The sequence below is a fragment of the Periplaneta americana genome, chromosome 2 (assembly GCF_040183065.1).
Source record: "Periplaneta americana isolate PAMFEO1 chromosome 2, P.americana_PAMFEO1_priV1, whole genome shotgun sequence".
NCBI lineage: Eukaryota > Metazoa > Arthropoda > Insecta > Blattodea > Blattidae > Periplaneta > Periplaneta americana.
This window is the reverse complement of record NC_091118.1, coordinates 214,499,859-214,513,497: the sequence shown is the minus strand read 5'-3', so window position 1 is coordinate 214,513,497 and position 13,639 is coordinate 214,499,859. Positions and strand designations below refer to the sequence as shown.

The window sequence follows — 13,639 nt, the reverse complement described above, 5'->3', positions numbered from 1 at the left end:
AGTCACATTAAATTGCAACAAATTTGAGCAATACAAATTTACGTTGAGAGCAACAGAGTAAAATTGTACACCTAGAGCTACGTGGAGCCATTTCGAAGAGCGTTTCATGTTCTTTGGGGCTCATAACATAAAATAGAGAACATTTCTGAGTATTTGAATCATGTAATGCTAAACAGGCCTATATTATGTAAAGGAGGAAGACATACCGTACAAAACAGAAAGGAAGCAATATTATGACAGATTTCCAAACGAGATTTAATTCATGATTATGCTGCTATTCCTGTCCATAATAAAGTCGTATCTATTAAGTGTGAAACAGTACCGTAACTGTGAAAAGCAAATGAAAGTGATTTACCTATGTAAACTGGGTTATTTAGAGAAACTGTAGGTAAGTTAAATTAAATTGGGTTAAACAAGGTCCTTCTATGCTTATCTTTCAAACAAAATAACTAAAAGTTAAGCATAGACGGACTTGTTTAACCCAATTTAATATAACTGCTTATCGACTTCAACATGGTTTTTAAATTCCAATGCAGTTTCTTGTCAGACCATTCTTTTGTTTGGTTTCTTTGTGCATACAGCAACATGTTAACATGTATTCGACGTCCATTGCAGAGTTCTTGTGTATGTATAAGGCAATCAATCGTGTCAGTGGACATTCTAAATTTTATAGTTGTTCTGGTTTGTGGCAAAATATGGAACAATTCATTATCAGTGTGTATGTAGAACCATTCTTTATGTTTGGTTCATTCATGAATTCTGTGTCTATTTTGTTTGTCCATGATGCTGTGTACTGTTATTTTTTATTTTGGTGCCTTGTAGAGACAATAACAACGACATTTAGATATTAGCAGAGGTAAGATTTTTGTTTAATATTGATACGCAAAATATGTAAGTTTTTATGGTAAGAAAATGGGCGAGATGTATAGTCAAATATGTTACAAATATCATTTCATTAAATTCAGTTAGTTGTATTTTATACCATCAAAGTATCTTTTTATACACACATGAAGGTGCATGGGGGTCATGAGATAGAGCTTCCATGTCTTCTGAATCTTTACAATCTCAAGATACTGAAATTCCCAGTTAATAAAGGTTTCATGTTTGTCAACAAATACAAATTTTTCAACAGTTGGTTTGAAAAATCAGAGATTTCCTAAATTACATCATGTACCGGTACAAGTTTCTCCTATTTTGTGCATCTTGCATTTTGAGTAGTTTTAATTTTGAAGATTTCTCGAATGTTTAATTCTTCACAGGTGTATAAGGTACCAGTATTTTGGTTCCTGATTTCGTATTTTACTTCTCATTTAGCCATTATGTCCTCTAACTTAATTTTGTGAACCTCACAAAGTGCTAACTGAAATTTCATTGTCTTACATATTTATCTTATTTTGTTTGAAAACATGTTGTAACTGGAGTGCCAGTGTCCTAGCACAAAGCATATCCCCTTGTTAAGTCCACAGAGCAGCTGTTGTGGCAGTGCGGATTTAGCTTCAATTGCATTACAAAGCAATGCCTCATTCACTAAATTTGTATAGCTATTTATAGCAGCACCATAAGTGGCGCAGATGTCTTGGAATGTTCAAGCTATCACAGAATCACAATATGAAGCCCATTAAATTAATTAAATTCATATCTGTACGTGTGCAAAATTAAAATAGAAGACTTAAGTATTCCTTAAATGAAACAAAATTTATTAATGAAAGACAATCCATTAAATAGGTACCATTCATATAGAATACAGTGTGGTCCTCACGGGTGATGTTAAGAATATGAAACAGATAAACCGACTATAGACATAATTGAGACAAGATGCCCACATAAGGAGTGATTACAGATTTATATAAATGGAGCAGGAGCTGGGGAACATTCTGTAGGAGAGCATACAACAAATTCTGAAGAAGAAATTTATAAATCAATCAATCTTCTTAACGTATCCAGCTGTTTGCTGACAACATAAAGTCTACTATAGTCCACTATAGTCTATTCAGTTGTTGTTTTTCACGAGAAATGAGGGGTATTTCGATCGGTGTTCATTATAGATGCCTGTTGCTAGTAGCCAGAGTTGGGGTGTAGTCAATATATACTGCAGGGCTGTGTCTTCTGCAACTGGTACTGATGATTTTAATTTACTTCCTTTGTGGTTTATGGATGGACAGTATAGAAGAATGTGTTCCAGATCTTCATCATGATTATTACACCACAGACAAGTAGGATTATCAGAAATGTGAAATCGGTGTAGGTACAATTGAGTGACAATGTGACCTGTTCTGGCTCTTGTTAAAAATGTTTGAACATGTCTGGGCAAGTTTTTGTACATTTCCAGGTCATTTGGTTTCTTTTGTCAGAAGAGAGCCAATTGTTGATCCATAGGTTTATAAGATGAGACTTTACTGAAGCAAAAGCACTGGATAGAGATATCACTTGAAGAGGTCTTGGTTGCAAATATGTTGCCTGTTTTGCAATATTATCGACTTTCTCGTTTCCAGGTATACCACAATGACTAGGTATCCATTGAAATGTTATTTCCTTTCGGAGTTCTTTTAGTTTACTTAGTTGTTTCTGAATTGGAATAATTGCATGAGCATATAGGTTTGGTACATATTTAATTATACTAAATATAGCCCCCTTGGAGTCGGTAAGTATGCAAATAGATTTTCAGAAATTTGAGTACCACACTGAAGAGCAGCATCAATAGCTAGCAATTCAGTGTCAAGACTGGAGGAGGATGAACATGGTATGAAATAACTTTCTTGATATTTTGGAATATAATATCCTGCTCCTGATGTCCCATTATTAGGATTTAGAGATCCATCTGTATAAATTTGAAGGTGATCCTTATATGTGCTGCAGAGTAGTTCCATGGTATCTAACTTAAGAATGTATGGAGAATCATTTTTGGAATGATTTCCTGGAATTTGTATGCTATGTTCTGGAATTACCCATTTCCATGGAGGAATTTCGTTCACAACTGGAGTTTTAGCCATGAATGTGTCTGTGATATAGATTGGTATTTCTTCTTTTTTTATTTTATAGAAATTTATATATCTTTGCAAAACTTCTTATGTCTGTGGATTAAGTAAATTAAAAAATGCTGTCATATTATGAGATCCAAGAGCAGCCATACGGGCTATAATTTCACAAATAGGGCTAAAATTCAGGGTTGTAAGAAAATGATACACCAGTATTACATAACTAAAATACAGAAAAAATTAGTTTACAGTGGATTCCTTCCCATAGTGATACAAAGGAAAGTGAAACAGCAAATTTTTTTGGCTAAAAACGACACTGGAAATTTACAACTATATAACAATGGACTTCCATTTCACTATGTAAAACAACTACTGGTACCGTAATCAAAAGTAAATTGAGTTCTGCCTAAAAACAACAAAATTTGGATGGAGAAAAAGATAAAACCTGGGAATTTTTACTGACTAACCAGAGGTAATCCGTAATACTGGTGACAGACTACAGTCACTAATCGCAATCGGGTTTGTAGTGTGTCACCGTCCCGATCGCGATCAGGAGCTAAATCCTGTTTCCAGAACAAGATAAACGTGCTGAGGCACGGCCTAGTGGACAAAAGTAACATTTTAGTAATCTTTGGTTTCGAATCACCTCGATTTATATTATTTAGGAAGTCGTGATAGCTTCTGCTGTGGAATTTTGTTACCCCCTTCCATTGTATTATTTTATTTATTTATTTAACCTGGTAGAGATAAGGCCATCAGGCCTTCTCTTCCCCTCTACCAGGCGATTACAACTACAATATTAAGAATACAATTACAATTATAATTACAATTAATATTAAATTTACAAATACAATAAAAATCAAAAGATTAACTGATTAATAAAAGCTGGACAGTTTATTGTAAAAGTTACGAAGAGCGAAACATTTTTTTTTATTAATTAAGTAAAAATTAAACCTACTCTACGCAGTAAGAAAAATATGAAATAGAAACGAAAATGAATGGCTAGAAAATTAATTTGGCTACTATTAGACATAGTGGAGAAATTTAATGCAGATGTGAGAAAAGTAAAAAGAAATATATTAACAAATGACAGACGAATTACTCATATTTCATATATATATAGAGAGAGAGAGCAATAGAAGGCTGCTGAAAGATGTTTCATTTCAATAAATAATGGATTACAAACTGGAACACGTTTTGATTTCAGATTTTCAATTTCAGTCTCCATTACAACGCTATCATTGAGTTTAGGGTTGATTTTAAAAATATGTTTTATCACAACATAATATAAATTTTTGGCATGATGATACAAATTTTATATGTCCACACCTGTGGAGTAACGGTCAGCACGTCTGGCCGCGAAACCAGGTGGCCCGGATTCGAATCCTGGTTGGGGCAAGTTACCTGGTTGAGGTTTTTTCCGGGGTTTTCCCTCAACCCAATACGAGCAAATGCTGGGTAACTTTCGGTGCTGGACCCCAGACTCATTTCACCGGCATTATCACCTTCATTTTATTCAGATGCTAAATAACCTAGATGTTGATACAGCGTCGTAAAATAACCCAATAAAATAAAAATATAAATTTTATAGGTTATAAAATCTCTTTTCAAAATAATATAAATGTTAATGATATAAATTGTATCAATTTACATTGTAAAGCATATAACAATTTTAACAAATAAAGTCCCATATCAAGCTGAAAAAAAAAACAATGAACAAACATCGAAAGAAAGTATGAACTTTAGGTGTTGTCCAGGAGGGAAACAAACATATACGCACAGTCTAGTATATACAGTCACGAAGCTCAATACGTAGTAAATATGCAAACATTAGATAGTTGCTCACCACTAGGATCGCTAATATCGCCTCATTACAGGCTATGCAAAATAATACCGGCACAGCCTATTGTTTCTAGCACACTCAAAACTCAAGCTTCGTGACTGTATATACTAGACTGTGATATATGTATGTACATAGAGAAAATTGTTTCCTCTATGGCAATTCAGCTGTTGACCAGACGGGACCAAGCATGACCTAGTGTGTCACCACATTTTCGGTAATCACGATTGGGCCTGATCGCGATAAATGCTAATCGTGATTAGTACTGTAGTCTGTCACCAGTATAAGGGCCACATAAATCTGCTGTTGATAACAGGCCATGATTGTTGGGCAAGTCCACCTGCACAGGACAGAAATTTCTCTTATTGCTTGTGTATTGTGTGTTGAACATGGAACACATCGAAAGATGTACCCACAGCATTGCTACAAGACGATGCCATTGTATAAAAATACTGGAGTGCAAGACGCAAATGATTTCGTTATTAAATGCCTAGTCATTGGGCCAACAACATGTGTCAAGAATTTAAGTATGCAGCAGGTAAAGAAAAGAAAATTCATTTAATAACAAGTGATTTATTTACATTTCAACTGAAGCCCAATAGCTAACAATGTTAAGGAACAATAACTTAAGGCTTATTCACAATGAAAATTAAACATAATGTAAGTGTTAATTTAACGTTACAGTAAAATCAAGAAGTCATACCATCATTCACGATGGGAACATAAACATAGGTAACAGCAAATATACTTGGTAACCATGGAAACATAATAACGACGCCATTTCCTCATATTCTGTTGTATACTTCAGCGCTCCACGAATGTGTTCTGTTTGCAAATCACGTAAGCATAAGCATGGAAGTTTGTAGTTTGCAAACTTTCATGTTAACGTCTTACGGTAATGTTTATGTCAATGTTTATGTGAATCATTGTGAATGATCCCATTTGGTAGCCTGGGCACAAACTTCTGTGTTTAAGTTACGGTTATGTTTAATTTTCATTGTGAATGGGCCTTTATTCGATGACTTCATGCCATTCATCGTGATATGCAGAGGGCAGATACAGACGCTTTGTGAATGACATGAGAGAGTGGATTGGGAACTCATCTTGAGACTAGCTTGTTCATGATGCAAAGCAAATAAGTTTTTCAAAGCTCTGTAACACTAGTGTGTCAAACATGTGGAATATTGGATGCTAGAAAAGGATCGGCACAGTCTGTCAAGTGACGGAACACACAGATTCCAAAACCGTATATTTTCTAAAAAAGTTTGATACTTGCAACATGGTGATTCTGCGTCTATTAGTATGTTGTAAATGGCAGAATATACAAATATTCGTTTTCTAAACCACCCAAGTCTCATTTTCTTCATTATATTCTTGACATTTTCTCCCGTTGTATTGTCTTATAAGACTCCAGACATAATTTCTAGTGCATCTTTCAGTTTCATTTTAACAAAATTATTGTTATCACATCTAAAAATGAAGCTAAAACTGAAAACAAAACAAGAATTTAAGCTGGTAACAAATTCTATGTTGAATTACTCAGTGTTTTAAGAAGTAAATAGTTTCTAGAAAAGCAAAATTACACATCTACAAGTCTATCATCTTACCAACACTAACTTATGGAGGTTAAGTTAAAAGGAAAGTGTTTCAACAAAGAATCTTGAGGAAAAATTTTGTTCCTTAAAAGGCATTTGTCATTGTATTATTATTAGTGTTGTATTATTATTGTATTATTATCAGTATTTGGAAACAAATTTGAAATCAGAGCGATGATTTCTATGAGAATCCACAGTTCTAACAGTTAAAAGTTGTCACTCTGCATAAGAAAGTCCACCGCGCAAACTTAAGCCCCGCTGACCATGCACCGAAAAATTATGAAAATAAAATAAATAAATAAAAATTTTACTTTTTACGCTAATCTTCAGTCCTTTTGCAGCTCAGTGAGAAATGTAATCAGACACCTAGTTTTTTACTGTTTATAGTAGAGACAACATCCTTACATTTTGAATTTCGGATTTTTTTCTCTTCGATATGCCCTAATGAACACATGTGGTGTTCATTTGGTTCGTGGAAATGTATTTTGCATTGTCTGTTATGGTAACCATGTACTGCTCATGTGATTACTGTATAATTATGTCGTAAGTCCTGATTGGCTTTGGTCCAGTTGCTAAATAATAGTCATTGTATCGGTTGGGGGTGTAGAATGCTGGTTTTATCTCTTTCTTTTTTTTTTTCATACTAATTCCCTCCACAAGATGTTTCTTAAAGTTGTCCACAGATGGCAGGAGGTGCTTCAATCGTATGTCTTCGATGAGGAAGTTTATTTATTCTTTTTCTTGCAAGTTCGTAACCTCTGTTCCAACCAACTTTGTTTCTGTCACTTCATGATTACAGACAAAATGACTTACGTAGGTCAATAGAAATGCGTCACCAATAAATAGTTCTTCGTTAATAGAAATATTAAACTTTTCTTGTTTATTTCATCGTCCCTAGTTAAAATTTTGTAACTTGTTTATATTATTCAGGTTATGTTATAGCTTCTGCTATATGATATAGTCACGTATCAGAGATTGTTTAATACTAAGATTTATTGAAAATCATTTGTCAAGTGACGTTGATTACTGGGATCCAGATAATTCAAGTGGGATGCAACTTTTTAATAAAAATGAAACTGATTCAACAAAGCCTTCTTGACTAGTAACCTAGATCATAATATATATTACTTCGTTACTTCTAATCTTCATAATATACTTTCTTCTAATCGTGTAATAGTCAATTAAATCTCACTCGAGTTTTGATTTTCTCTAGATAAATCAAAACCTCTAGTGAGATTACTGTTGATAATAATATAATGATGAAAAACAACACGATTTGAGAAGTCTGTTATGCTTTTAATTAATGTATGTATAATTTATTAATCATAATTACATAATATTAATTTAAATAAACTGAACAACTGACATCAGTGGTTGAGGACTGTACTCTATTGTGTATCGTGTTTCAACTGTAGCTGTACAATAATGTAATTTCTGTTTGGAATCGAGTTCGATCTCATGTCTGAAAGTAATTACAGGGAAACCTCAACTAAATTAATGATTAGGTACTTTAAAGTATGGCGGTACTAGTCCATAAGCCCACTTCTAGCAAACTAGTTGCCATAGACCTTAATGACAACACTGTTTTGTAAATCATTTTGTGGATGACTTTCCATGCCTGTGGTGTACGTATTAAGAATTCACTCCTCGAACCCTAGAACTTTGGAAGGGCATCATTAAAGTACCGAATTTTCCTCTGGAAACTTCCCTTTTAAGACAAATATCAGAGGACCTAAAGAGGGATGTGTCATGGACTGATTCGTGCCCACCACTAAGATTCTACTTCCTCCAAATTCACGATTCATTCAAGCATTCATTTCTTCTGGCCTTTACCTTGGTGGTAAGAACTGTGTGTTCTCAGGTGACGCGGTTCGAATCCCATCGCTTAAAGGACGGAACTCTCTTATGGGGGAAGGTAAACTTTTCACTACAATTTCACTGCTTTTCAACGTTTTTTTTCTTCAGTATCTATGTGTTTTTCGAAAATAAAAGTTGACATGCTTACTATACACTGTAGGTACATCAATAAGCAATTTTAATGTTTTTGAAAACATAGTAGTTACTTTTTTATTATATACATTTGTGGACTATTTTGTTCACTCAGACAGCGTTTACCTGATAACTCAAAAAGTATTTAAGATAGTTTAATGAAACATTGCTTGCATGTCATGTGAACAACATATTACAAAAATCTTTGATGTAGAGTGTATAGTTTCTTAAAAAAAATAACATTGATCAAATTCTTTATGAAAAGTTTAATATGAAATATGAAAAAATTAAATTAAAAATAAAATTAAAAAAAAAAATTAAAAAAAAATGCTTTTGCAGTAACATGTTAAAGATTTTATTTATGTTGTTGATATGTCGAAACCGACATCAAGCACTTCTTTCTATCCCTCATCATAGAACGTCTTTATACTCATCTTCCTATACTGTAGAAATACGTCGCCTCTGGAATTTGTTACCTAATGACGTCAGGGACTGCCGGACTTTATCACAATTCAAAATTAAATTGGAAAATTTTGTCTTAGTTAATGTTCTTTAGGTATTGCTAGAAGTATTGATTTGTGTTTTTTTTTCTTTTTCTTTTTTAATTTAGATTAAAATTGCAAGTTTCTTGTTTATGTAGTTAAATAGTTAGGATACAATTAATAATTTATGATACTTAATCACTCATTTAAAGTTTGTGTGACTGCAACCTGTATATATTTTTGTGTGGCTTTACTTTGTTTATAATGTTTCTCTCTCTCTCTCTCTCTTTATTTCTTGTGTAGCTTTACTTTGTAAGTGTATTTTTTTCTGTTTATTTCTATTATTGTATTTGTATTCCCGGTGTTGTGGGAGAGAAGGCCTGATCGGCGTAACTACATCAGAATAAATAAATAAATAAATAAATAAATAAATAAATAAATAAATAAATAAATAAATAAATACATAAATAAATAAATAATAAATGTTGGAAAAAAAATTATTAAAAATAGTTCAAAACGAGAATTACATCAAAATTCAAATATATGAGTAATTTATCATGTAAATACTGCCTGGTTAAATAAAACCCTACATAAATTTTTGTAACTAAAAAAAAACTATTTGATTAAAAAAACGATTAAAATTGCTTAGTGATATGCAGATAGTGTATATTAAGCATGTCAATTTGTAATTCCAAAAGACTTGTAGAATCTGAGGAAAAAATGTTGAATTATAGTAGAAATTATACTAATGAAAGATGTACCTCCACCCTTAAGTCTGAAATCCTCCCTCGCTATTTGGAAAACCATGTTTCGTCAACAGTGCTCTTTCCATCCTTCGTATTTTAGTTGTTAAATGCTCCCTTTGGACTTTGGTTTCTCTATGAATATGATCTAAGTCCCTTCAGTGGGACGGCATACACCAGAGTGAGATAAATGGTCAACAGCCTTGGAGCTCTACCAGTCAGCGATATTTGTACCTCAGGCAATGTAGCTGCGTCACGGTGTTCAGGACAGCACGCCGCGTGTGGAGTTAGGACAGATAGTAGGACCAGTAGAAGAGGTTGAACACGGCGAAGGCCAGGGGGAAGCAGAAGCGTGACAGCTCGTCGATGCGCCGGGCCCGCACCTTGTTCTCGGGCAGCGTCTCGCGGCCCTGGCACGCGGCGTGTGGCTCGTCGACTGGCAAGCACTTCTTCTGCAAGCACACAGCCGTGTCATGTTTCTTAATTCTGACATCTTAGGACACTTATCAACAATTACTGTACATGATGTATATATTATTAATGGATAATTGCTATCTTATAAGTCATTAACCAATTAAATTAATTTTGAAGGTAAATGTGTTATTAAATATGTTACATTAAAGTAATAATTGTATAACAGTAAATAAATAATTAAAATAATAAATAAAAGTAAATATATAAATAACAATAATAATAATAATAACAACAACAACAATAATAATAATAATAATAATAATAATAATAATAATAATAATAATAATAATAATAGTGTGTAAGTTTCTTAAGTGATTAACTTGTAAAATAATCAAATTGTGAAAAAAAAAAAAAAAATTGACAGTGTTAAAAAACATGTCGTTTTGGCCTGCCGCGAATAAAAATAAATAAATAAATAAATAAATACATAAATAAATAAATAAATAAATAAATAAAAGTAATAAATAAAATTAAATATATAAATAATAATAATAACAACAATAATAACAATAATAAGAGATGACAATAACAATAATACTAATAACAACAATAACAAAAATAATAATAATAATAATAATAATAATAATAATAGTGTGTAAGTTTCTTAAGTGATTAACTTGTAATATAATCAAATTGTAAAAAAAAAAAAAAAAAACGTTGACAGTGTTTTATTTTATTTTTTTTAAAATTTTATTGGATTATTTTACGACGCTGTATCAACATCTAGGTTATTTAGCGTCTGAATGATATGAAGGTGATAATGCCGGTGAAATGAGTCCGGGGTCCAGCACCGAAAGTTACCCAGCATTTGCTCCTATTGGGTTGAGGGAAAACCCCGGAAAAAACCTCAACCAGGTAACTTGCCCCGACCGGGATTCGAACCCGGGCCACCTGGTTTCGCAGCCAGACGCACCGACCGTTACTCCACAGGTGTGGACTTGACAGTGTTAAAAAAACATGTTGTTTTGGCCTGCTGCGAATAAAAATAATAAATAAATAAATAAATAATTAAAAATAATAATAAATAAAATTAAATATATAAATAATAATAATAATAACAATAACATATAATAATAATAATAATAATAATAATAATAATAATAATAATAATAGTATGTAAGTTTTTTAATGATTGTAATATAATCAAATTGTAAAGCAAAAAAAAAAAAAAACATTGACAGTGTTAAAAAACATGTCGTTTTTGCCTGCCGCGAATAAAAATAAATAAATAAATAAATAATTAAAAATAATAAATAAAATTAAATATATAAATAATAATAATAATAATAATAATAATAATAAGAGATGACAATAACAATAATACTAATAACAACAATAATAACAAAAATAGTAATAATAATAATAATAATAATAATAATAATAATAATAATAATAATAATAACAGTGTGTAAGTTTTTTTAAGTGATTAACTTGTAATATAATCAAATTGTAAAAAAAAAAAAAAACATTGACAGTGTTAAAATCATGTTTTGGCCTGCTGCGAATATAAATAAATAAATAAATAAAAATAATAAATAAAAGTAAATATTTATTTATTATTAATATTTGTGTGCTGAACAACAGCCAGAGCACAATACACAAACAGAAGAGACAAAGGTGCAAAAAAAAAAAAAAATAATAATATTTTAAATAAACAAAAACATACATAAATAAAATTGAGGACAAGACCAGTAAATACAATTAATCAAAACGAAACTATACCTTAAAAGGATCTAAATTGTGCCCATGCAAATTGGCATATTTTATGCATCTACAGACTGGAGAAAGTGATTTTGAATTTGTGTTATAAAAATTCTTTTAAAATCTTAAACCCTTTGTAGGAATACGAAGGCTGATGTTGTTTATGATAGACTCACAATCAATATCACCCTTGATAACTTTGTAAAGAAATTGATAATCAAGATTTTGACGTCTAGAATAAAGGCTACAACAGTTAAAATATTTACAGGTAGAATATATAATTAATAATAATAATAATAATAATAATAATAACAATAATAATGATGACAACAATAACAGTAACAACAACAACAACAACAATAATAATAATAACGATAATAATCGCTTTCAAATAATGCACGCATCCCAGTTTTTCTTCGCTAAATTTCGGATAAAATATGCGCGAAGTATTCGTGAAATACGGTAACTACTGTATCATCTGTTTGTAAAAATGTAGGCCCTTCATTTTATCTTAATTTATATTTAACAAATCATTAACATGTAATAAAAATAAACTGGATTCTGTTCTCAAAGCAGGGAACTTTGTACCAAACGACATGCTCCGCCACTTCAACGCATGCAGCACCTCACCATGGTGACAGCGACGGCCGTGTCAGCCTCTTCAGCGCTGCGGGTCACAGCTTTGCCGTTCACGGCCTCCGGCGAATTTTTCTCTCTCGAAGCTTTCGCAGCTGGCTGCTTGCGCCACATGTAGTTGACGAACGTGAACTCCAGCAGGGCGCAGAAAACGAACGCTGCAACACGACAACGTGAACTGTTTAACCGGGAATGGACAGAGTGCTGTAAAGTGGTTCACAATAAAGCGGGAACGGAAACGACAACGAGAACGAGAACGGAAATAATGTTAAAATACATGTATTTAAATGTGAGCATTCACAATAGTTAATTGTGAATGCTCACACTTAAATACATCTATTTTAACATTATTTCCGTTCTCGTTTTCGTTGTCGTTTCCGTTCCCGGTTTATTGTGAACCGGCCTTAAGAGAGGCCAACAGATATTTGTGAAAACATAGCAAACAAAATATTAACGCGTAATTCCCTTCTTTTTCCTGACAATTTTGTATTGAAAGTTTATTGTTTCAGACATTATCCCAGTATTAATCCGAAACTTGACCTTCAGTCAAATTCATATGACACAAATTGCACCATCTGCTTCATGAATGCTAGTATCATTAATTTCGACATTTGATTTCTTCCAGCGATTCTAGGCACCCGACTCCGTAAGTTCCATTTAATACATTATAATAACTAAAATTAAATCCATTAATCAAAGTTAGGTTACCAACTCACGGTTTCAATTATTTTCAGTGTGAATGAACAGCAATAAAGCAAACGCACACCACCAACTCAACAATAAATAACCAAAACCCAATATTTTAGCAAAAGATTATCACAATAATCTGCATAAGCATTTACGACAGGCCATGAAACACACACCACGATATATATTGGAAAGATGTGCATCATTAAAATATGGAAAGATGAATTAAAATATATAATACAACATTGTAATTGCAAATCTTCACATGTATATAGTCAGTTAAATTTTATATTTAACCCTATTTTTAGCCTCACAATATTATCTTATTATTAATCCTGCCCACATGTGAAGACTTGCAAACGTATTTCTATTGTACATTATATATAGGGGAGACTGTTGTACCTTTAGCATAGTGTACCTTTGAACATTTTTTGTTTTTTAATGTTTGCTGCTACCTAGAGGACTGAAAATGAAGTAGATTGTAGAGAAAGCCGCTAAGTAGCTCTGGTCGTAGTTT

General features: G+C 32.3%; 1 protein-coding gene across 1 annotated transcript in view; it reads right to left on the bottom strand.

Annotated features, from left to right (window-relative positions):
* Window positions 1–9,341: 9,341 nt before the first annotated feature.
* LOC138695114 (glycine receptor subunit alpha-3-like) overlaps window positions 9,342–13,639 on the bottom strand; it is a 599,107-nt gene continuing 594,809 nt past the window's right edge. The window contains exons 8-9 of the mRNA XM_069819519.1: window positions 12,430–12,593; window positions 9,342–10,076 (exon numbers count right to left, since the gene is read on the bottom strand). Of these exons, the coding sequence (XP_069675620.1) occupies window positions 9,912–10,076; window positions 12,430–12,593 (329 nt within the window). The 3' untranslated portion in view covers window positions 9,342–9,911. The remainder of the gene's footprint in view (window positions 10,077–12,429; window positions 12,594–13,639) is intronic.